The sequence below is a fragment of the Pipistrellus hanaki genome (assembly GCF_964339955.1).
Source record: "Pipistrellus hanaki genome assembly, chromosome: 17".
NCBI lineage: Eukaryota > Metazoa > Chordata > Mammalia > Chiroptera > Vespertilionidae > Pipistrellus > Pipistrellus hanaki.
This window is the reverse complement of record NC_140519.1, coordinates 19,880,772-19,904,976: the sequence shown is the minus strand read 5'-3', so window position 1 is coordinate 19,904,976 and position 24,205 is coordinate 19,880,772. Positions and strand designations below refer to the sequence as shown.

At 42.7% G+C, this 24,205-nt stretch overlaps 1 protein-coding gene and 1 long non-coding RNA gene across 3 annotated transcripts; one reads left to right on the top strand and one right to left on the bottom strand.

Moving 5' to 3' along the window:
• Nucleotides 1-6,999: 6,999 nt before the first annotated feature.
• On the bottom strand, nt 7,000-16,505 carry LOC311612239. Of its 2 annotated transcripts, XR_014793257.1 has the most exons (4): nt 16,145-16,505; nt 11,021-11,096; nt 9,207-9,776; nt 7,000-8,242 (listed from the first exon to the last, which is right to left on the bottom strand). It is a non-coding gene; the product is annotated as an uncharacterized lncRNA (long non-coding RNA). The 2 variants fall into 2 exon arrangements; XR_014793256.1 differs by having other exon boundaries at nt 7,000-9,776.
• Nucleotides 16,506-21,268: 4,763 nt separating this feature from the next.
• BHLHE22 (basic helix-loop-helix family member e22) lies at nt 21,269-23,963 on the top strand. Its single transcript, XM_084864804.1, has one exon. The coding sequence runs from the start codon at nt 21,410-21,412 to the stop codon at nt 22,508-22,510; it is 1,101 nt and encodes a 366-aa protein (XP_084720930.1). The 5' UTR covers nt 21,269-21,409; the 3' UTR covers nt 22,511-23,963.
• Nucleotides 23,964-24,205: the final 242 nt, after the last annotated feature.

Here is a 24,205-nt window from a genome sequence, read left to right as displayed (position 1 = left end):
TGCTTGAACTTGAGTAATAAAATCAGTTACAAAACCACTGACTTTATCACATATTTATGAGCTTTCCTAGCACTTTTTTTTTTTTTTTTTTTTTTTGTAATAACGTTCTAATCTCTCTATTTAGGGAAGACACATAAAGTATCATTTCGTTTCAGCTGAGAAAGCATCTTCCAGAGTGAGCTCTGGCCCCGCGTCATGGAATGAATCATCCTTGTGCACCTTCCCTGATTAAGTGAAAGAAATGGGTGGACAGCCGAACCTCGCCTCACTGAGAGCAGGAAGAGAAAATACCCTCTGTGACCGCTAAAGCAGAACCTCCCAAGACTGGACACCGAGAACCTAGGGCGATATCATGAAGCCAGGGAGAAATTCTATGGCTGCAAGATTCTGTCTTCCTCCAACTTTTTATTTAACATTTTCCCTTGGGGGATCTTCGAACTTCTCATTAGTCATTGGCAAATATGTTGCGTTTAACTTTTTCAGATTGTTCAAATATTTTCTTTTATTTTTTTTTCAAGCACAGGTGAGAGTAGTTGGAAAACAACTGTGTCTCCCAACTAAAGGAGAGAAAACATCTACCTCCCTCCCCCAGAGAGGCAAGCATCACCAAAGCTCCAAGAAGCATCCGAGCTTAAGTCAGCCCCAGTGATTTTAAACTCCTTAAAGCTACTGAGTTAAACTGTGTATGCAGTGTGTGCCTTTCCTGGTGCGTTTTGTGTGTGTGTGTGTGTGTGTGTGTGTGTGTGTGTATGAAAATAGCACTAATGACACAATTCTTCTTCAGAGCCTTGATGCAAGATCCAAAAAATAAAGCAAAATCCTTTTTAAACCCTCAAATAGTAATTTAAGTTGATGTTAAGAAAATTATGGGACTAAAAATGGGGGTAGGAAGGCGATGTGGTTTAGGGAAAGGGGGAAATACATGTTGCAAATTACAAGCCACTGAATACAAACGTTAAAAACAAGGTTTTCTCGCAGTGCCCTGGGCGATGCCAGCTCTGTCTCCTGCTTCAACAGTGTTTGGACGGAACGGACCCAGGGCGGCCCCTTCTTCCAGCCTCTGACCCTCCTGCATCTCATCCAGCCTGCATCTGCAGCACCCACACCTACCTCTCTCTGGGCGTCCATTTCCACCTCCACGATGGGCTCCTCGCGTTGGAAGCTCCAGGCTCTGAGCGTCTCCTAAAGCTGCGAAGCCAGTGGAATGGCCGCATTCTCTCCAGGGCTCGCTGCGGCCTCCCCAGGGTATGGGGGCAGAACTCAGGGCGCCCCGAAAGCGCCCCGGGCCTTGGAGAGGAACCCAAGCCAAGCCCTTTGGGAGCTGCAGGCCCTGGGTTCTACCTGCGCCAACCCTCATCCCGTGACTTCCGGGAGAACCACTTCCGGGGTGAGGAGGTGAGACTCATCAAGGAGATGGGCCACACCTGGGCCCCGGGGCTGGGCTGGGCGAATAGCTCTTCCAAAGGCTCACCCTCCAGCACGACTAGGAGCCTGTGGAGCCCTGAGGCCTTTGAGGGGCCCCTCTGCACCCCCTGGTGTCTGGCTTTTGCCCTAGCCTCTCCCCAAAACTACTAGCCCTTCTTTTAACCACCTCCTATGCATTGGACCAAATGGAACAATCAAGTTTTTTTGCAGAAAAAAAAAAGAATGAATAACTTTTTCTGATAAAGCTGGAACTTCCGATCAGGGAGGAAACAATGTATTATTCACTAAATGGTATTGGAACACATTACCAAATCATTTGTGCGACAAATTACGGTAGCTCATATATTATACAGCATCAAAAGAAGCTCCACTTAGATGACAGATTTAAATATAAAAATTGAATCATAAAATATTAACCGAAAGTAGCAGTGATGATTTACATAATTGTGGTGTGGAGGCCTTTTTGAAAATTGTGCCCAAAGCAAAAACCACTCCAAGAAAATACTGTTAAATTTGATCACATAAAAACTAGAACTTGTGTACATCAAAGATCTACTATGGAAAAAAATGAGACAATACAAAAAAAATGTCAGTAAAAAATATTTGCAACAAAAGTATCTCACAAATAAATTTTAAAAATGAAAACAATAGTAGGAAAAATTAAAAATGAAATGAAAAAGCACTTTACAAAGGATGAAATCAACCAGTCTATAAGCATATGGAAAATTGTACAAAGCACTAGTAGTCAAAGAAATGCACATTAAAACAATAATGAGATATGTTTCATCCATCAAGTCATCAAAAGTGTTTTAAGGCTAAAATTCTAGGGATTGTCAAGTGTTCAGGAAAATGGTCCTTCTGAGAAGCACAAATTAATATACTCTTCTGGAAGTCAGTTGAAAATACCTAAAATTGTTCTTGCCCCTTTTCTCAAGGATCTCACTCTGGAAGTCTTCCTTGTATAGTAAGCATAAGTAGCAATTTAATAATATATATCTGAGAATCACGGAGCAGATTGGCTCAGTCAAATCCATTTCTACTCCCTTGTAGAATATTTCTGCCAGTAAATATAGATCTGCATAATCAATTCTGATGACTTCACAATATTGCATTGTGAGGTTGTAAGAAAACTTATGCAGCCATTTCCATGCTGATGGACATTGAGGACATTTCTTATTTAAACAAGATTTCTTAGTTAAAAAGTGCTTCAGAGAATGTCCTACTCAATACATCTTTGTACACATCTCAAATTGCTTAATATCAGTTCCCAGGTGTAAGAATGATTGAGTCATAGTGTGCCCATTTAAAATATAAATATGTAGATTTAAAAACTTGTAGCAATCTATTCCTATCAGTAACACACTGTTGCCATTTTCACACCCCCTTGTATCAGAACATGTTAACGATCTCTTTAAACATTCTCTCTTATAGATTTTTTTTAAATGTATGTCATTGCTTTATTCGTAATCCTTATTTTACATGCGTAACATGAATTTGCCTAATTTTCGATTCCCAGTTTTTTCTAATTTTTATTCTTTCTCTTTTTAAAAAAAAGGTTATAATAAAATATTAACTTTGCATATTAGTATGTGCTGCAAATAGTTCTCCAGATATAGTTATTTTTTATCTTCTTTACATTAACATTTGAGTACAAAGTTTTTAAACCTTTACATGGCCACACCTTTAAACATTTCCTTTATGATTTCTATACTTGGTGTCTGTTTCAGGAAGTCCTTCCCGCTCAGCTCAACCAGGTAGGTCTCACTGGCCTCCTACAGGGCTCCCATAGCTGCACCCTGGAAGTTTGGTGAATCACAAGTTCAGTGGACTTCTGATAACGCCTGATTTCACCAAGTGCCAAAGTACCAGGCCTGCAACAGTGCAGTCTGTTTGTCCACCCAGTTGAGGGTATGCTCTTTCCAGTGGCTTTGGTAGCCAGTTGCTTCTCAGACCAATAGATTTGTCAGCAGTCTGCTCTGAAGGAGCCATGATATAGCAACCTCTTTACTTACCCCCTCAACCCCTTCCCCCACTCCAACACACACACCTCTTTTTCATAGTGTGAATGAGGTGGGTGATGTCAGACATAATACCTCAAACTACATAATTGGGATACTGTGAAAATTAAAGATTTAACCTTTATAAGGTGAAATCCTTTGTAAGGTGTTTACCGTGATTTCTGATGCATTGTAAGACCTCAAGAAAGTATTGCTAGTATTTTTGTCATTATAAACTTCCACTGGTCTTAGACCAGATGCACCTGTGAAGCTAAGTCTGTCCTTTTGTCTTTCACTGAGATGGGCTAGTTCTCAAAAGAAAAGCATATAATTAATTTACCTCCCGGAAATGTGGTGACAATTTACTAATTCATACTATAAAGTGCTTTGGGAACATCAAGTGAGATGAAAATGCTAAGTATTGTGTGACAGCTTTCCTTTGAATAGCATCTTCTATACACAGTCATGTTACCTGACTTAATTAAATAATACAAAGGTGAATAATAAAGAGCAAAGGAAGAGGTAAGTGAAGAGGCATAATCCAGGGAGCAGGGAATGCTTTCAGATGAGATTTAAAAATAGGGTGAGTCAATGAGGCAGAGAGACACTGAAAAGCTGTTTTACTTGAGAGAAGAGACAGGTTTCTTCTTAGACAATCTGCTCCATTCCCTGGGACTTCATTAGGACATTAAATGCATCAGCATATCAAGTAACAGTGAATGTTAATAGGGATCATTGGTGAGACCCGGAAGGGCACTTAGTTACCATTTGGGAGAGTATATGAAGTCATTACCCAGAACTGTCGAAGTCAGATACAAGTTGGAAATGTAATAAATTGGGTCTGGCTAACAGTGAAGATCTGTGCGTCTCTTCCAGACATTAGCGTTGTTTCCGGGAAGCCCTTGCTAAACCAGGAGCCCCATTTCCAGGCCACCTGGCATCTAAGGAAAGCTGCATGGCCATTCTGGCTGCTGGAGGGTTATCAGAAGTGATGCGTGTCCCTTCCAGACTGAGGCGGAGAATTGGTGGTTGTGCTCTTGCCATAATCATTTCCCTTCCCATGGCACCTTTGATATCCCCAAGTGGAAGTTAATAGCATCCAAACACAGAAGGAGCCTGCATCCCCGAGTCCCTCCTTGAAGGGAAGCATCCAGGAGAGTTTCCCACATCAAACACCCACCTGGGGCCAAGCCTGGGTGAGAAATAAAACTGTGTTTGTTAAACCACTGTACTTCAAAGTTGTTTGTTACCATTCCTAGACACTTTTTATCGTTCCTAGTAATATATTCTTACTTTTAAAGTTTAATTTTTGACCAAAACACATACTCATTAGAATAAGCCGTTGTCACAGGCTATGCAAAGGATAGAGCAAATGGGGCAGGGAAGAAACAAAAGCCCTTGCTGGAAGAATACAGATGCGATGTGGGAAGTGAGAGAGATCACAGCAAATAGGTCAGTATGTCCGAAACGAAGAGCTGGGCAATGGTCCACTCTTAAATCCAGCACAGAGGTCAACTAGACAAGGAACATTCCTTCAAAGTGGTTGGATTTCAGAAGCCAAATGTCATAAAAGCCTTTCATGAAAGCATTTTTCCTTGAGTGTTGGTTGAGTTAGTCAGACTAGGGTGGGTGGGAACGAGTAAAACCGAGAAGAGAAAATAAGTTTAAAATAATGCTTCTTCCAGAAACTTGCCATCAAAGGGAAGGAAAAGGTACAAAGGTAGCTAGAGGAAGCTGCAGGGATGAGGGAAAGGCTTGTTTTGTTGTAGGATCGGAGTGACTGGTAGATATTCGGGGAAATGCTGCAGCCGAAAGGGATGATGGGAGAGGCCGGGCAGCTCCTGAGAAAACAGGAGAGTGTGGTATAGCATCTACGTGGAGAGACCTGCTCTGGGTGGCAGGAAAATCACCTCTTTCTCTAACAAACCAGGGGCAAGCACAGGTGCAGACTGGAGGAGGGATGGCTGCCTGGGCTCACTGTGGGGATTGTAAAGAATTTAAGGGATATGGACAATTATGTTTCAGTCAATCATAAAAAAAAAAAGAAAGAAAGAAATGGGAATTAGGTCAAGACAACGTACAATACAATGAAATAGAAATGAAAGTATATAGGAAAAAGGAAAAAGGAAGACTGGCCCTTGCTGGTTTGGCTCAATGGGTAGAACATCAGCCTGTGGATCCAGGTTCAATTATCATCAAGGGCACACACCTTGGCTTCAGGCTCCTCCCCCTCCTGGGCCCCGGTTGGGGCTTGTGCAAGAGGCAACCAATCAGTGTGTTTCTCTCACATCGATGTTTTTCTTCTGTCTTTCCCTCATCCTTCTACTCTTCCTAAAAATCCACGGAAAAACATCCTCGGATGAGTATTTAAAAAAAAAAAAAAAAAAAAAAAAAAAAAAAAAAGCAGAAGACTGCAAGGATACAGAGATAGAAATAGATTCACATAAAAGAATACAGATGTGAAATATAGTAAAAACAATGCATAGGAGGAAAAGACAGTCTTTTTATAGATACTGCACTATAGTTGATAGTTACCCTGCAAATATTCTGAGTTAAATGAGGAAGAAGTAAACTAATTATTATCAAGAGTATACCAAGTAATGGACAGACTAATTTGACAAATATTTTCTCATTCATTCCACATCACAACAGCAGTGGTATTATTTTCATTTTTTTCTAATGAGTTAGATGGAATTCAGGTCACAGCTATTGAGTAACAGAGCTACCATTCAAACTCAAGTCCGGAGACTTAAAAATTCACCATCCCTTTACACTTCCAACTGCTATTGCTTTAGGCAATGGAAGAGCATTCACCTTGGAGACAAATAAACCAGAATTGAAATATATTGTTACCACATCTCAGTTGCTTATTTTCAACTTTTTGATAACAAGGTTTATGTCTTTTTCGCCTTTGTATTACTTACGCCTAACATGGTACTTAAGTATATGAAAAGTATTCAATAAGTGCCCTGGCCAGGTGGCTCAGTTGGTTGGAGCATCATCCCAAACAACAGAAAAGATGCAGGTTTAATTCCCAGTCAGGGCACATACTTAGGTTGTAGGTTTGATCCCTCATTATGACATGTATGAGAGGCAACTGGTTAATGTTTCTCTCTCCTTTCTTCTCTCTAAAGTCAATAAAAATATATTCCCACGTGAGGATTTTTTTTAAAAAAAGGTGTCCAATAAGTGATTGTAGTACTACATTTCATTTCCTTATGTCTATTTTCATATTCACAGCAGGATAAAATAAAAATATTACAAAGGAAGACAAATGAAAGTGAAAAAATGTTTTTTAAAAAACTCGTAATGAGATAACCAAGAAACAACTAAGATGGGAAAGTAATCTATGGTGTAGATTGCATAAAATAGTATATGTAATTTCCAGGGTTATTTGAATGATTTGCACGTGTCAATGACAGCGACCTATGTCAATAGACATTCCTGCTCTATGCTAGATCCTAATATTTGTAAGTGGGTATACTCAAAAAGTCTAAACAGAGTATTGTTGTCAATTAAGTATTATCAAATATTCCAAAAGTGCTTTCTGTGTTCCAAAACCTACATTGAATTTTAAAATTACACTTCTATGTTCACACAACAAATAATTTTTATTTTTGCTTAAGTGGATTTTAACCCTTTTTCAAATTCCATTTGAAGAAGCCCAAAGAGCCCTCCTTTTAAAGACCAGATTTTAATTTACACAATTTTAACAACATGGAGTTAAGAGTTTGGAAGCAAAATAATGCATATTCTAACAAAAGTTCACAGTTTTAGGTATCAAAGGAAATCATAATATGCATAACGCACAATAAGCAACATTTGCAAACTATATGTATGGAGCGTGGGTACATCTGGCATAATATTTCATTTGAATATTATATTTGTGTTATGCACTCAGCATGTCAAATAGCACCACTTATTCCAGTCCCCTAAATTAACAACATATTTAAATGCTTCACTTCAAGTCTATAACCAACCAAGCCCCAAACCAAAAATCATACGAAAAGGGAATGGTCTGAGCTAACATTAAAACATCAGATTTTATTTTTATTTTTAAAAACTAATTTTATAAATGATACATGATTTTTCAGTGAAATGCAAGCCAAAACACAAGGAAATAATGATTTTAGACCCAACAGGCCAGAAGTTTTTCTTACTAACCATAAGTGAACATCAGCCTAGACATCTCCAGGCATAAAATCGGATAATTAATAAATATGTAGAAAGAGGTATAAGTGACTATAAAATAGGGATTGTTTTTATTCATGTTTTAAAATTACTTAATGATCTTTTCACTTAACAAAACAAAATGAAATGTAAAACATTCTAATTTTGGATAAAATTTTAAACCAAATTGATAAAAGTGTTAATATTTCTTCTAGATTCTTTTACGCTCCAGTATTTTGGCTAGATATGGAGGTTTGAGTGCAGGTGAAATACCCTGGGATGGGGTTGGGAGGTTCTTGACACACACAATCCAGTAGTCACTCACTCACTCAGAGGTTCTAACAGACCCTTGGGAGGAGTAAATATGATAAGTAATGCTTCTCAAGCCCCTCAAGTTGATAGCACTCATTTTACAGGTAGTAAAATACTATATTCTTCTTAAGGTTCATCATAGAAATGCAGGAAAATGCTAGGGTTAGCCAGCCATGCCTTTGTTTTCTTATTTCCCAGGAACGTTATGCTTGAATGGGTTTCTGAAGGGGACCGTCTTCCTATCTGACCTGCTGTTCTGGAAGGTGAAGGGACAAGTAATGGAGTAGCATGCCTTCCTGTATATAGCTCACAGACCATGGCTGCAGCACTTTCTTTCTCTTTGAGACATAAAATAAACTGTGTAATTACTCACATCCACACATTAAGGTCACAATGAAAATAAGATGAAATCTGAATAGGAGGAACATAAAATATCAAATATGTGTTTACAAATGTATTAAAAACAAAAGAATCAGTGAAGGAGAGGAAGCTATGAAGATGTTCACTAGCCACCCTCAAAAATATTCAATAATTACAAGGATGTGAAGTGTTGAAATTGCGTCATGCACTTGAGCAAATGGAAAATCCATAAAATCCATTTTTATATTATAAAATATTTTAGGAAGTATCTGTTTGTCTATCTAATGGCCCACTGGGCAGTAAGTACCTTTGTAATCACCAAATAAATTTACAAGACCAGAAGAATATCATTACTTGCCATCTCTTTTCTAAAATAAACTCTCTACATGAAATTATAAGGGCAATGGAGTGTGTATAGACTTAAGAAGAATGGAAGGTTGTAAAGGGAGGGGGTGTCCTTCCTTGAAATAAATAAGAAGGTAAAATGTGCTACTTTCAGTCACTAGTAAAATTTTTCTTTTATACTTTATGATATCTGGAAGAATGGTTGCTGCTTCTGAAATTATATTTAATTAACTAGATACTGCTCTATGTACCTGAATCATGTCTACAAATTCATTTACATACCACTAGGTGGCAGTAGTGTTATCTAGGGCAGCATTGACTAACACCTCTTTATAGCTTCTGGAGCTTCCCAACTATTCCATGTCTCATCTAGAAGATTTTTGTTGTTGTGAAAATACAACTGAGTTAACAAATAAGAATTCATTAGATATCTGTTTCCAAAAGAAATATTAGAATCCGGATTTAAAGAAAGATGGCCTCGAGCATTGTTGAATATTACTGTATGGCTCTGCATCCCATTGAGTTGAGTTGTACTGCACAAACTGAATCAAGTTAGATAGATGCTGGGATGTTTAAACAGGTTTTGTCACCACTTACCTTAATTTAGGATACACAATTACTCTGACATGCTTCATAGAGGCACCAGCTTTCCTCATTCTGCTCCTTCAGGTGAGTTTTAAACTGGCTGCTTACCCTTATCAAGATGAGAATTACATTTTATCCTGCTAATGAGCTTTGAAGCATCGTTTCTCCTTGCAGGACTATTATTCCTCAAAAATAGACTAATGAAATTATTGCTGGATCTCTCTGCTTTTTCTTTTACCGCTCGCAAGCCCAGGCATGGTTCAAAACTGCCAACCCTGTAAAGAGTCACACTCAGTGAGAATCAGTACTTTCTTTCTTATATCGTCATCTATAAACCTCTCTCATATATTCCTCTTTTGAAGCTTCCTTTGACAGGGGAGGACTTTCCCCAGACACGTTCTCTTAAGGTATCTTATTAAGTTGGCAGTGTTCAGGATCTCCTCAGATCTCTCCCAAAAGAAGCTTTGCTGTTTTGTCTTTCATTGTCCTTCAATATGTTTTAGAGTTGACAGATGAAATTTATATGAAAGCTTCTATAGACAACAATCATGTCCTCCTTCATACCTTAATCAGCATCAGGATCTAAAACAAAAACAAAAACAAAACAAGGAAACAGATTCCCTTTTAACTGTAGTCTGAGATTGTTTTCAACATGCCATTTTAGTGACATAATATATTTTTAAAATTTTTTAAAAGTCCATGCATTTAAAAGAAAACCAGCTGTAACATTATCATTAGTAATTAGAAAATATGGGAACTTGATGGTACAAAAACAAAAAAAACCAAAACACAAAAAACAGTGAAGTGCTGCTCTGACCAAACTCATAGCAAATTGCTTTCTTTTTTTAAATGGTAGCGTGTATCAACACAAATGACACATTTGTGTCGTGGCACATCAAACTACCCACAAAAGAAGGATGACTTAATTGCTTTGACCATAAGTCAAGAAGAGCTCAGTTGACAAATATAAAAATATATTGGTGCTATTTGCATTTGCATGTGAATAACCAGTGATTTCATTTTAATGCCCAAGTCTGGGTAACAAAGAAACCCACAGGTAGTGAAACACAGCTCGCAAAGCAATGGATACAATCCCTGACCAGGGTGTCTAAGGGTGCAGAGGATGCATTGATCTTGTCAGCTACATCCGAGGGCAGAGGAAATACCATTGTCAGCTCAGCTCCTTCAAATTCAGATCACAATATTTGAGAGTTTATGTCTTTACAGGTTAAGCAGTTAAGCATTTACAGAGATTTGCTGCCTGTACCATTGCCGTTAAATGACCTCCTAAAAATCTTTTAATAATTAATTTTTATTCTAAATATCTAATGTTACTGTTAATAGCTTAACTTGCTTCTCATAATATCACCTAGCAATGTATTTCCAATAAATAGTCACAGCAGAGTGCGGCTTGCTATATTTTAGAGTTTACTATGTAGCAGCCCAAATAAAGTACAAATATATAGAAGAGAAAAAAAAATATGACACAAAGAATAGGACATGTCTGTAGCCCTTGTATTAAATGTGATTCCAAAGCAAGTAATAATCAAATGTAGACTATAGACTCTCCATTCCTTCTAACTCATTATCTTGAAGATGATGTTACTTTCATATTCTCTCAACTTTGTCATCTAAACAGCAAACTTAATTCAGGAAAAAATAAAAACCTGCCATTGCTGATTACCATAGCCTGGATCATAGACATTTAAATCAAAAGTCACTTGAGTTGGAAAAGGTTTAAGTTTTTTCAATAAATTATTTTTTATAATGACTATAAAAGTTATATAGTACACAGAGGCTAGCCGGAGCTAGATACTTTACTGTACCTGAATGGCGGGGAATACTTTCTGAGACATAAAGCTGACAAGCAGACATCCGAGTGTGACCGGGAAATAGCAGCCCCTGAAAGATTAAAGTGTGAATTTAGTAACCTCAGAGGCAAACGCCATTGTCCTTTCACTCCCAGGCCAGGAGACAGAATGGGCAAATGACAACACAAACACATGTAAAGAGATCAGAAAGATGAAAATCATACTCCAAAATCACTTGTCAAAGCTGAAAGTGAGAATTTTTGCCCCACAAAAAAATCTTTATTTCTTCTGCTATTTAAAAAGTAGTTCTATGAGCATAGTAAAACATCAGCATGAAATGGCCTGATTTACAAAGTTAAACTGAAAATTATTCATTATTGAAACTCAATAAAGTCACTAACATTGCATCATCAAGTATTTTAAATGGTCTGAGTTTTCTTCAAAAATAGAATTACTAGTGAAAAAACTCAAATATCTGTGATTAAGCAAAAATATATATTGTTCATGAATATCATCATATTTTTAAATGCATTCTTGATCCAAACAACATGAAAGAATATGGTTTGAGGTCATAAAATTTGAGGAGCAAATAATGGAGAGCAAAAGAGCCTGGAGGAAATATTAACACTTTTATTCATGCAATCTTTTATTCTTGACTGTTTTAATTGTTTAAAAAATGCTATACACATAATAAACAGTAAATATCTTTCGGTCACCCATAAATCTCTTCACTTTTTATAAAAATATTTAAAGTAACTTATGAAAAACCCCATTCTTGAACCTCCTATCCCAGTTAAGTGTTCAGTAAACTTCTTTTAGACTTTTTCCTGCGTGGACCTACCCACATAACTTTCTTTTTAATAACAAATATGACTGTGGCATATTCTAAGTTGCTTTTGAACTTAATTATGTGTTAGAAGTGTCTATCCATATATATAGCACCATTTTAATTTAATTTTATAGCACCATTCTACTTTATGGAATGAAAACACAATAATTTATTTGTTTACTGAACAACATTTAGATTGTTTTGCAGTTCTGCCATTTCATAAAATCCTTATAAATATATCTATTAATTATGTCATTATTTCCATAGGTAGATTCTTAGGTGTCAGAATCCAAGCCACCTTCCCAATAAGATTGTACCAATTTTCCTCATAACTCTGCATATTGTTAACTTTTTGAAATGTGGACTATTTTAAAAATTTGTTTTAATTTCTATTTTCTTTATAATTTTTCCAACACCATTTATACCTTTTTTCACCTCCACTCTCTGAATATCTTTGTATGTCATATTTTTGACCATTTATATTTCTTTTGTTAATTGCCAGATTAAATTATTTTCCTATTGGATAGCTTCTTGTTGTTTTGCAGAAGCTCTTTGCATAGTTGATGTATTTATTTTCTTCTCCTAATCTATCACTAGTCTTTTAACATTGTTTATGGTCTCTTCCTTTGCAGAACAGGAATTTTAATTTTTATGTAGTTAAATATGACAACCTTATCTTGTGTGAGTCCCTCGATTTTTGCCCTGTTTAGGAAAACCTGTCCACCTCAGTCTCTAACATACCTTCACTATAAACATAGTAATGCTATCATTGTATTACTTTAAATGTATTTCTAAATCTACATAGAATTTATTTAACTCTGATTCTAATTAAATAATAAAATATAAGTAGAAATACTCTCCAAATACTTACAGAATAATGAAACTTGTGGGCAATAAATAGCTGAGGTTTAAAAAGAACAAAAAAAGTTTTGACAAACCTGATTATCTTTTCTGATAAAAAGAAAATGCCATAATTAAATGAACTGGTCAGTGAAGACAAGATGTGTAATAAAGTTAGAACTTTGACATATGTTGGCTCTATAGACTTTCATTAAAAAAATTAATTTAAATTGGCTTTAAGGTGAAACTATCCATCAACTGAATTGACATAAATTGGACCATAAACAATAGAAATAGTAATAATATTGAGGTAACCAGCTATAGGAAGGAAGAAAACAATATCGCACAAAGATCACTGACAGGTCCAGATTCACAAAGCTTTTACATAAACAATCTAGAAGAAAAATAATATAATCATCAATTTAACAAATGTCACTGAGCTGAAAAGTGTTACTCCACATACTCAGAAGGGTTATAATATAAGAATTTTCTGAAGGATGGAAACACAATGGGATATTCAAATCAGAATTGACATTGATCCAAATCACAGCCATTCTATCCATATACAGTTAATTTAGTCAAATCCCACTTTGTAACTGGCTAGAGACAAATCCATTTAGTTTGAGATAGCAGAGGGAGACTTTGCACTCCACAATTTGGTAGTCCTGGCATTCAGGAGAAGGGAGAGGCAAAGAAGGGTATGGGTACTGGTGGCCTGGGAACATAAAAAGTTCCACAGTGACGGCCCCCACTCCCTGTGACATTCGAACATGGTCCAAGCAGCAAATTGCTGGCCCAGTCTACCTGCACTTGAAAGTTATGACAGGAAAAGCAAATAAAGTACAAACCAACAATGCTCATTAAAAGTGACTATTCTGGTTTAGATGAAACAGTCACAGATGCATAAAAAAGTGTTAACATTAAATCCCCATACCATTTTAGTGTTGTTTGCGAAGTGCTCTCATACAGTCTCCTTTGATTAATATCCTGAGGCAGTAAGAGAAGCCAAGATTAATAGATCCATTTTCCTCCTGGAGCTAAGTAGGATCAAGAAAATTGCCAAAGATTACACAGCTCCTCTGCTGAGAACCTGTGATTCATACAACACCGGCTCATACCTTTAAAAGCAATTCACAAAGGAGAGCAATCAGGTTTAGACATCTGTAAAAATAGTAATTCAAAACTTCATTTTAAAAGAAAAAGCAAATAAATACACTAAATGTATTCTTTATCCTCAAATCTGTGTACCTACGTTTCCTCAGCCTTCCTTCCATCCTTGTATTTCCCCAGGACTCTGTTCTCAAAACAGTGGGAATATGGGAAGCAACTCCAGGGAATAAGAGTACAGAGTGGGGCAAAAATCAGTTTACATTCAAGAGTACATGGAACAGAGTTTATTCTCGTGGTATTACTTATTAAGTATTGTATTATTTTCCACAAGAACAACTGTAAATTTACTCTTGCCTCATCTGTATTTAAGCATGTGGATTACAAAACAATCTTCTGGGAAAATCTCAACTTCTTATTCATGAGACAATAGGAGGGGTTTAGACAGACAGCCTTGGGCCATGACAACTGTATGCAAATGATGGCCCTTTCCAGTAGTCTGAATAAAACACTTCATTAGAGGAATATTATTATTATGTTAAGGAACTCTGCTCATGATGCCTTGTAGCTGTTGATTTCCTTTTTATAATACTTCCTTAACAACAAGTAAATATAGCACCAATGTGAACAACTCAGTCAGTATAGTTTTCAGCCAAATACAGTAAAGAAATACAAGTTGAATGTTTCTCAAACGTAAATTAAATATGACTATGTCCAACAATTCTGCCTTGCTAGAATAGATCAAATGACCTCATCAAAATTGTTTGAGAAGGTGTCAAGCTTAACCATGTTAAATTTCAAAATTTAACTGTGAAAAACTCTCTAGCTAACCATCTGTTGATCTAATTCCTCCTAAATATAATCAAATTTCTTTCAAACAGAGACTCTTGCATTGACAGAATAAATGAGTCCAAATATTTGGTTTAATAGATCTTCACTTTAATCAAATAAAATTAATCTTTCAACTGAAGTGAAGTTTACATTTGTCTGTTTGATCTACAATGGTTTTGAAGGATTTCACAATATTTTGTACACTACAAAAAGCATAGATACTTTTATTTCCATTTCAAACAGCTGGCCTGAGTATATAATCCTGGATGAAAAATGTCCTTAATTGGGATGTCATCTCTAAATTTTACTGGATTTCAGTCCTATTTATAAAATAGAGCAAAGTTTGCAAAAATGCTCATATTACAGAAACATTTTAATTCCAAAAAGTGTTAGGTAATCATGATTCTAATGTATGCATTAAGTTTTTGGGAAATGATTTAGCTTCCGGTGGTATTTGAGGAAGACATGAGACTCAAAGACTATGAGATAAGAGACTGTTAATTACATGGAGGGCTGTTGATATAAATGGGGCAGACTATTTACTAATGTTGACTCGTAAAATTCTATGAGGAACTAGCAGAATTTATGTTTCAACACACCATCACTTCACATTAGTCTCCTTTCTACCATATGTGGTAAGCATCATCCACAAAAAGTAAATAAAGAGAACTGCTTTTACTGAAAATACCCTTGAAAGAGAAATCTGTTGGTGATTAAAGTATCTGAATAGTGTAATTCACAGCACTTGGTTTTCGCTAGCTAAATGAATTTCTGAGCACACCGAGGTATTTATAAAATTACGGTATCATTTGCGTAAAATGACTGGTTCAAATTCTGTTTTAGAAATTGAACCTGTAGTTTAATTTCCTCTATCAAGTTGGGAATTTATGATAAATTAAGGAATCATGTTTATCATTAGTCCTTAGAGAAATAACTATATTTGAATCTATAGAAACTATGTGTGTAGATATTTCATACCAACTCCTATTTATAAATATTAGCTTCCATGATTGTGTCTGACAGCTTGTAATGAATTTTCAGCTCATGGTTTGTAATGGTAACTGATTTATCTCAAATAATTTTTGAAGAGTGAGATAGAGTATTATTTGTTTCCTATTCAGCATCTAAGTATTGTTGTCATCCGCCTCCACCTTCTTCTCATTGCCAGGAGGTGGTGCTGTGGGTTTTAAATCGCAGAGCTGAAAATCCCAGAGCTGATCAAAAGCCCAGTTTGTTTCTCCCTTCATTCGTGGAAACCAGGCAAGCCCTAAAAATGTTCAACAATTTTTCCTTGGGGAAAAAAATCGAATGTTTTCCAACATCCGATAAAGATAAGATTTGAAGGAGGAAACAGAAAGAAGTGAATCAGTCCCTCGTGGGTGCAACTGAATGCAGAACATTCCAGTGAATTCTTCCAAACTCTTTTCTATAGCTTTCCTCCATCCCCACCCGCACATCCTGCATTGTCCTCCGGGGTCTCAGCAATGCAAGGCTGAGACACGTTTTCCCACTTGCTTACAAGTCTCCATCACCTGAGAGGCCCCGCGGGCACCAGGGAAGCCCTTCGCAGGGGGACGTGCCGGTGAGCTGGCGTGGGGCGGACCTTCGCGCTAAAAAGGCTGCTCCTTGGGGCGCTGAGAGTCTCTCTCCAATCTGTCCAACCTGAAGCTAACTTGTGGCCAAATATTCGTGAGGATCAGCCTCTTCTATTTAAAGTAGATAAAGAGAAAAGAAAACAATCTTGGGGGGGGGGGTACTTTTTATCAACAGGTTTTCACTTTTCCACAATCCAAGTCCTGGGAATTGCCAAGCACCTCAAAGCCAGGTAAAGCCGGGGCCTTCGGAGCCGGGGCAGCTCCGTCCCAGCTTCTGGAGCCCTGCACCCTCGCGGGTCCCCAAGACACACGTCTCTCCGCAGGGAGCTCTGTAGGGCCTGGTGAAATGGGGGAGAAAATACTGATGACAAAACGACCCCAAAAGGCTCGGGCTGGAATGTCTCCGCCACCGAGATGACCCAGCCTTCCCCAACCCGGAGGGGAGGGGGCGCAGGACCATAAGCCTCAGCCGTGCTGGCTGCAAGCGGACACAGGTGTCACCGGACAGCGCGGACTGGGCGGGGAGAGGGGGGAGGCATGTGCAAGTTCAAGGCCAGCAGGCCTCCTGAGGCTGAAGGGCGGTCTAGAGTGCCCTGGCCTGGAGGGTGGCGGGGCGCCCTGGGTCTAGGCGGCTGGGGGATGAGCAGTTCCGGAGGGAGACCCACCGGGGCCTGGGGCCTCCGCGGTCCCCGCTGGACACAGTCTTCCAGGCTGGGCTTCCCCGCTGGGCAGCGCCTCTCGGAGGCATTTGCTTTTCCAGAGCAGCTCCCAAGCGAAAGTTCATGTCATTTTGCTAAACTTTGCTTTTACTTTTTAGAATGTTCTCAAATGGATAGATTGAATCAATCTCTCTCTCTCTCTCTCTCTCTCTCTCTCTCTCTCTCTCTCTCTCTCTCACACACACACACACACACACACACACACACACACACACACAGGGACCATCCTGCCTTTCAGAAAACACACAGACACCCAAATCCAAGTGTTCCCAGGGTTCTCCAGCTTTTTAATCCAGGTGAGCAGTACCGGTTTATGGGGCGATAGAAACAACAAAGAGGCACCCAGGCTTCGCTCTTCCAAAGTAGATTAGACCGCGTTCCGTTCTGACTTGATTTAGGCCCCTATTTCAAATTTCAAGCGAAGATGAATAAAGATGATCACTTAAAGACATTTAAGTAGGACCTAAAAAAAAAACTAGTTTGGCCTGAAGCTCCACGCTCTGTAACTCCAGGGCGGTGCTGCTTGCTGAGCATCTTAGAATCCTCCCCAAGCCTTGGGTGTGTTCCTTCCCGTCCCGCTGTAGCCAATCCGGGTTCATCTTCCTACAACAGGCTCTGGCCACTGTGAGTTTGGTCTCCAACCATCCGCCCAGGATGCTCCCTGCGCCAGCGGACCTCGCTGTGCCAAGCAACCCAGACCAGCACCCAGAGGGCGGTGCTGAGTGTTGCTGGACTGTCCCCACGCCCCCCCCCCCAATCCCGCCAGTGGAGTGGACTGAGCTCCCGCATCGTGCTGCCGGCAAAGGAGACAGCCCCTGCCTTTCCTGAGCCCCCTTCCTGAGCCCCCAGTGACCTCTGACAAAGCACCACCAACAGAGGACTTCACTTCCAGTGCTTCCTTCTCTATTTCAAATTTCTGGGGTCATCAGTGAGTCCGGGGTGCTCCCCGCGGGCTCATTGCCCACCCTTTCTCGCCCACTCCTTCCTGCCGGGGAACCAGAATGTGTTCATTTGGGCTTTTCCTCTGCTACTTCTCCAACTTGCTGGTTACATCAGGAGGGGCCTAGCCTTTTCCCCGTTCCTGGCGGATCCAAGTTCAAGTGCACAGAGACCCCGCGCTCCTGCAGGCAGTGGGCACTAAATCAGCCGCAGAAGCGCCGTCCCTCCGCTGCCCCAAACCCGGTGTCGGGATCCCACTCAAGTGAGGGGGCAGAGAGAGCCAGCCTAGGCCAGGACTTAGGGCTGGCGACGATTAAACCAGGTAACGGGACTCCAGGCAGATGTGCTTTCATTGCCCCATAAGATAAATGCGGTGCTAAGTGCCTGACAACTCCCCAGAAGCAATCAGCAAACGTTTACGAGTGCGTAAACCTCCAAGACCATTCCCCGACGGTTGTCACAAGGCCCACCTTCAGAGCTCCTATAAATTCTCGGGCAGTTTCCCCAAAGCGAAATGCCCACTTGTCTACTAAGCAGCCACCTCCTCCGGGAAGACCTGGGGGATTTTCTGAGCCTCTAAGGAAAGGGGTTTTTGGCTCCTACCCAATGAAATAAAGTTGCACAAAAGTTTGTCTCAGATTTTTGGATGGCCGGGGCGGGGTGGAAGGATGGCATGGAGGTGGGGGGGGAGGGGCGGGGAAGGGCTAGGTCGCAATTGGTTATCGGACAGCAGCGAAGAATCAGGATCCTGGGAGGGTCCCAGGTCTAAGCCAGGTCTAAGGAGGCATCCTGGCTGCTTTCTGTGGCCACCCTGGCTGGGCTTCCCGGCCCTGCAGGACCCAGCTACGCCCAGGCTCCCACCTGGCTTGGGAGTGAGAGGTTCTTCGCCCCTCCAATGCCCACTGACTGGCTGGCAGGGGTCCAGGCGTCCCGCGGAGAGTGCCAGCCCCCTGGGAAGGCTGTCTCCATGAAGAACCAAACCAGGCGTCCGTCCGGGACACCTCTCCACTCCTCCCGGAGCCACGGCGCACTGGACTTCCCTGCATGTTTATAGAGAACCCCTTGTTTACAATCCCAGGAAAAGAAAGCTGCTAATTGAAAAACAAACAAACAAAAAACAACCACAAAACTGTAACAGGAGCGTGTCTTGAACTTCTAAAGGGAGAGGTAAACAGCTGCGAACGCCCGGGAAGGGAAGAAGGGAGGGGAGCGGGGTGGGAGGAAGGGGGGCGGGAGTTGGGCCCCCAGCGAGATCCGTTAGCTGGCTCAAGCCTTCCAGAAGCGCCGGCCTCGGTCCCAGGCTGGAAAGCCTCCCGCAGCCCGCGTGCTCTTTGTCAATCTTTGGGTTCCAGTAAATTCTGGGGCGCGACGGGAGCCGAGGACTGGGAAAGAAAGTATTGAGATCCCGGAAGATGGAACCTCAGGCCATTAGTTTGGAAAGACGCCGCTGGGCCCCCATCCAGCCTCTCCAGGTGCCCTTGTGGGCGCCGCTGCGCCGGCCTCACCCTTCCTTTATGAAACCAGGCGCCCAACTGTTCCAAATATCGCCATTCAGAAACAGGTTCTGCGGGCGAGCCTCATTTGTGAATCTATTACAGAGATTAATAGATTATTTCTCCCTTTTTTCAACTAATTCTCAGTTGGGAAATTTAACCATATGGTAAGGAGAGAATTAGAATTTCATCACATTAGAGCAAAATGTAATGAAAAGAGTCCAACACCTGGGGCCAACTCGGAAAGCCACAATTAAAAGGTTTTTAATGAAACCGGAGAAACCAAAAAAAAAAAAAAAAAAATCTCATAGGCTTCGGCCGTTCTGCCACATAAGGAAGATTTATGGGAGGTGCTGGGGAATATTGTTTTTACTGGTGTCATAAGGATGAACACCAGCCGCTAAGTGCCATGTGCTCCCAGACACGCAACTGGGGCGGCGGGAGGGGGGGGTGGCGTGTACCCTCGCCCCATCCCCAGAGATGCCCCGTTCCCAGACCTCCCTTTATCAACCCAGGCAGGTCCAGATGTCCCCATGGGGCTTCCTAGCCCTGGCGGTGACGTCTCCGGGCAAAAAAAAAAAAAAAAAAAAAAAAAAAAAAAAAAAAAAAAAAAAAAAAAAAAAATTTAAATGCAAATATGCACATAATGCCCCACTTGGGGTGGGAGAGGATTCGACTCCCCGTAAAGTTGGTTATTCCCAGATTATAAATCTGGAGGAAACTTTGAGAAATTAGTTCCTTCCTGTTTAGGAAACCGTGTGCCTCCGTCACCATCATCACTGCAGCTGGGAAATGGGGCACAGACACCCCCTCCCCTTTAATCGAATGGGCTGCCTAACCCATGTGCTCTTCATCCCTCTTTTTCTTTTGCTTCCCTGGTTGGAAATGGGGGGGGGGGGGGAGTGGTAGGGATGGGGGGGGGGAGAGAATAAGTTCGTGTTGAAGGGGGACACGACTGCTTTGCTCTCTCACTAGTTGAGAATCTAGGGTAAACTTGGGGGCCAGTCCGCCCGCCCCCAGCCCCCCAAAACCCCATCTCCAAACGCAGCCCAGTGCCATCCTGTGCACATGGGTGGAGTATAATTCTCGCCCAGAAGGGTGATTTAGCACAAGATGAGGCAGCAGTGGCAGTGGCGAGGGAAGGGCAGGGGGGTGGGGATGGGGATGGGGGTGGGGGGGTGGGTAGTGGCTTTCCACGGGACTCCCAGGCTTCGCTGCCGATCTACAGTTTGCTGAAGGAGCAAAGAAACATCCTCCTCGGCTCTAAGTGGGGCTTTTAGTGTGCTCATTGATGAGTGAAAGTCGCCACACATGTCAAGCTCAAGGCAGTTGTTGGGTTACTAACGGGACCCGGCGCCTTGCAAACATATGCGCGAAGTTGTGTATGCAGATGGCAGGCGGAATAACGGAGCGGGCGCCTCGTATAAAGCCCTCGCTGCTTGTGCCGCCTGTCTCCAGAACCTGGGAGAGGAAACTATTCAGCCTCGCGGCCAGGGAGCGCGCCTGCGATTGTTTGTGACCGTTTTAATCCTATTAATTAAAACGTTAACCTGATTGGGTAGCGAGCGCCGTCCCAACAGGCGAGTCTTCCTCCTCATCATAACCTACTCAGAGAGATAATGATGTAAAAGACTCTCCCCCGTCTGTGGCGGCGGCTGGCTGGCTGGCTGGCTGGCTGGCGGATGGGTCCGGAAATCTCTTGAAGGTGAATCCAAGCAAGATAAACGGTGCGGAGCGGAGCGCGGGGCTGCGCTCAGAGCGGCGGCGGCGGCGGCGGCGGCGGCTCCGCTCCCCGCGCGCCCACCCTCCCACCATGCGGGGCCGCGGCCCATGGTGAGCCCCAGCAGCCCGCACCCTCGGCTGGAGACGACGAAGAAGAAGAGGAGGAGGAGGAGGAAGCGAGCGCGGGGGAAGACGAAGAAGAAAAAGAAGGGGAGAGGGGCTGCCAGCGACACCGGGACCCACGAGAGCATCAGCCCCGGAGGAGCCCGGCTCGGGCGCATCCTCCGCGCCGCCTGACTCCCGAGCGGAGGCGGCGGCGGCGCCGGACCATGGACCGCGGGCTGCACCTCGGCGCGGCCGCCGCGGGCGAGGACGACCTCTTCCTGCACAAGAGCCTGTCCGCCTCCGGGGCCAAGCGCTTGGAGGCGCCTTTCCGCTCCGCGCCCCCGGGCATGGACCTGTCCCTGGCGCCGCCGCCGCCGCCTCGGGAGCGCCCGGCGCCCTCCTCCTCCTCGTCGCCCCCCCTGGGCTGCTTCGAGCCGGCTGATCCCGAGGGCGCGGGGCTGCTGCTGCCGCCGCCGGGGGGAGGCAGTGGTGGCGGCGGGGGGGTGGGCGTCCCCGGGCTGCTGGTGGGGTCCGCCGGGGTTGGGGGCGACCCGAGACTGAGCAGCCTGCCGGCGGGGGCCGCCCTGAGCCTCAAATACGGCGAGAGCGCGAGCCGGGGCTCGGTGGCCGCCGAGAGCAGCGGCGGCGAGCAGAGCCCCGACGACGACAGCGACGGCCGCTGCGAGCTGATGCTGCGGGCCGGGGGCGTGGACCCGCGGGCCTCGCCGGGCGCGGGGGGCGGCGGCGGCGGCGGCACCAAGGCGGCGGAGGGCTGCTCCAACGCCCACCTCCACGGCGGCGCCAGCGGCCCCCCGGGGGGTCCCGGTGGAGCCATCGGCGGGGGTAGCAGCAGCGCCGGCGGTGGCGGCAGCAGCAGCAGCAAGAAATCCAAAGAGCAAAAGGCGCTGCGGCTCAACATCAACGCCCGGGAGCGCCGGCGGATGCACGACCTGAACGACGCGCTGGACGAGCTGCGCGCGGTCATCCCCTACGCGCACAGCCCCTCGGTGCGCAAGCTCTCCAAGATCGCCACGCTGCTGCTCGCCAAGAACTACATCCTCATGCAGGCGCAGGCCCTGGAGGAGATGCGGCGCCTGGTCGCCTACCTCAACCAGGGCCAGGCCATCTCAGCCGCCTCGCTGCCCAGCTCGGCGGCAGCGGCGGCGGCGGCGGCGGCCCTGCACCCGGCGCTGGGCGCCTACGAGCAGGCGGCCGGCTACCCGTTCAGCGCCGGGCTGCCCCCGGCCGCCTCCTGCCCCGAGAAGTGCGCCCTGTTCAACAGCGTCTCTTCCAGCCTCTGCAAACAGTGCACGGAGAAGCCTTAAACACCCCCCCCCCTGAGAAACATCAGACCGACCCAAAAGCTAGAGGGAAGGGAAGAGCTGCCCCCCATCCCCTGCGTGTTGGCCCTCTGGTAGTTGGGACACATTTGCAGAGCAAACAAAGCAGAGGCGAGAACTGGGAGAGGAGACGTGTCAGAGACAAGCAGGACTTGAGCCGTGACATCCCCAGATTCTTGGTCTTCGGAGTGGGAGGGCGGGAGGAAGGAGGTGGAGTTGAGCTAAAGTATGGATGTCATTTTTTTTTCTTTAATCTCAAAAAAAGTGGCGACTTTGGTGCAGCCCAGGACGCCAGGAAGCAGTGTTCCTTTAAGGTTAAAAAATAAGTTTGAAAAGTAGTCGCTTGGTGATAAAGTGTGGAGAGTTATTCATACTAATCATACTAATCATTGTGCATTTGGCTAGTGCTGACTGGGAGAGGAGTCTGGGGTTGGGCGGCTTGTAAGACGGACTATTCATTCAGACAAGTCAGAAAGGGCACTTGGAAATACATTTTGACTCTGAGCCAGGAGAAAAACAATGAAAGGTAGATTTATTTAAGTGTAAAGAAGAAAGCGAGAGACACGTTGCTATGAAAGACTTGTATTTTTTATTGTCTCTGAACTATGGAAACGCTCGAAAGTTTTTGGCAAGAATGATATTTAAAAAAAGCTGTGGCTGAAAGAATTGCATTTAAAAATATTTATGTGCACCTTGTTCCTTTCCACTCTGCAATGATGTATTAACCACTCATGGTATTTATTTGTTATTCTTCAGTGACCCACATCAACAGTATTTATCATGTGTTAAGGTCATGGGTCTTACTTATGTGCAGATTTTTTTAATGCCTCTAAAATTGTTTTATAGATTAACTTATACTGTGTGCCAAGTGTTTAAAAGGTTTATTTGCCAACAATTATGAAGAGACCTATTGATGTATCTGAGCTGCTTAGGTTTATCAAAGGTCACCTGGATTTTTTCAGTTGCATCATCCCTGTATTTAAATTGAGCTTTAATAAATTGCTTCAGTCCAAAAATCACAGGAAAGGTGTATTCTTAATTGATGAATCAATTGATCTCTTTTTTTCTTAAAGGGAAAAACATCACAGCAGTAGAACCTATGAGTAAGACCATGCTAAGCAAATTTTTTTTCCCCAGACTGTGCTGTGCATTTTTAAAAGCTCTTAATTTAATTGCTTTTAATATGTATGTACATATATAAGTTATTTTACTTGTGGAGAATTATTTAAGTTAAAAGACTGGTTTGATTTGCCTATGGTGTGAAATCCTTTGTTATTTTTCTAAAAAAACATAAAATAAAATTTAAAAACAAAGCTAAGGAAGAGCAAGAAGCTATTTACCCAAAGTGAGCTTTCAGTTTTAGTTTGCATGGCTGCTTGCCTGCCTTTCTATCCTACAAAAATCAAGAAATCCTTTTTTTTTTTTTTTTAAAGAAAAAGAAATGGAGTCCTGTTATTTTCCACTTCTTGCAGATAATACAGGTTTGTCAGGTTGGATGGCGAGCTGGGAGCTGTGATGGATCTATTGGTGGGTTTTGGATGTATAAAGAATGATATATATTCAATAGGTCAATCAGACTGTGACAGCTATGTACAACCATTTGTATGTGTATCTATGTCAGAAAGAATCTTTATTAAAATATTTTGATCAAACATTTTATTATGCTGTGCTTTGTGGGAG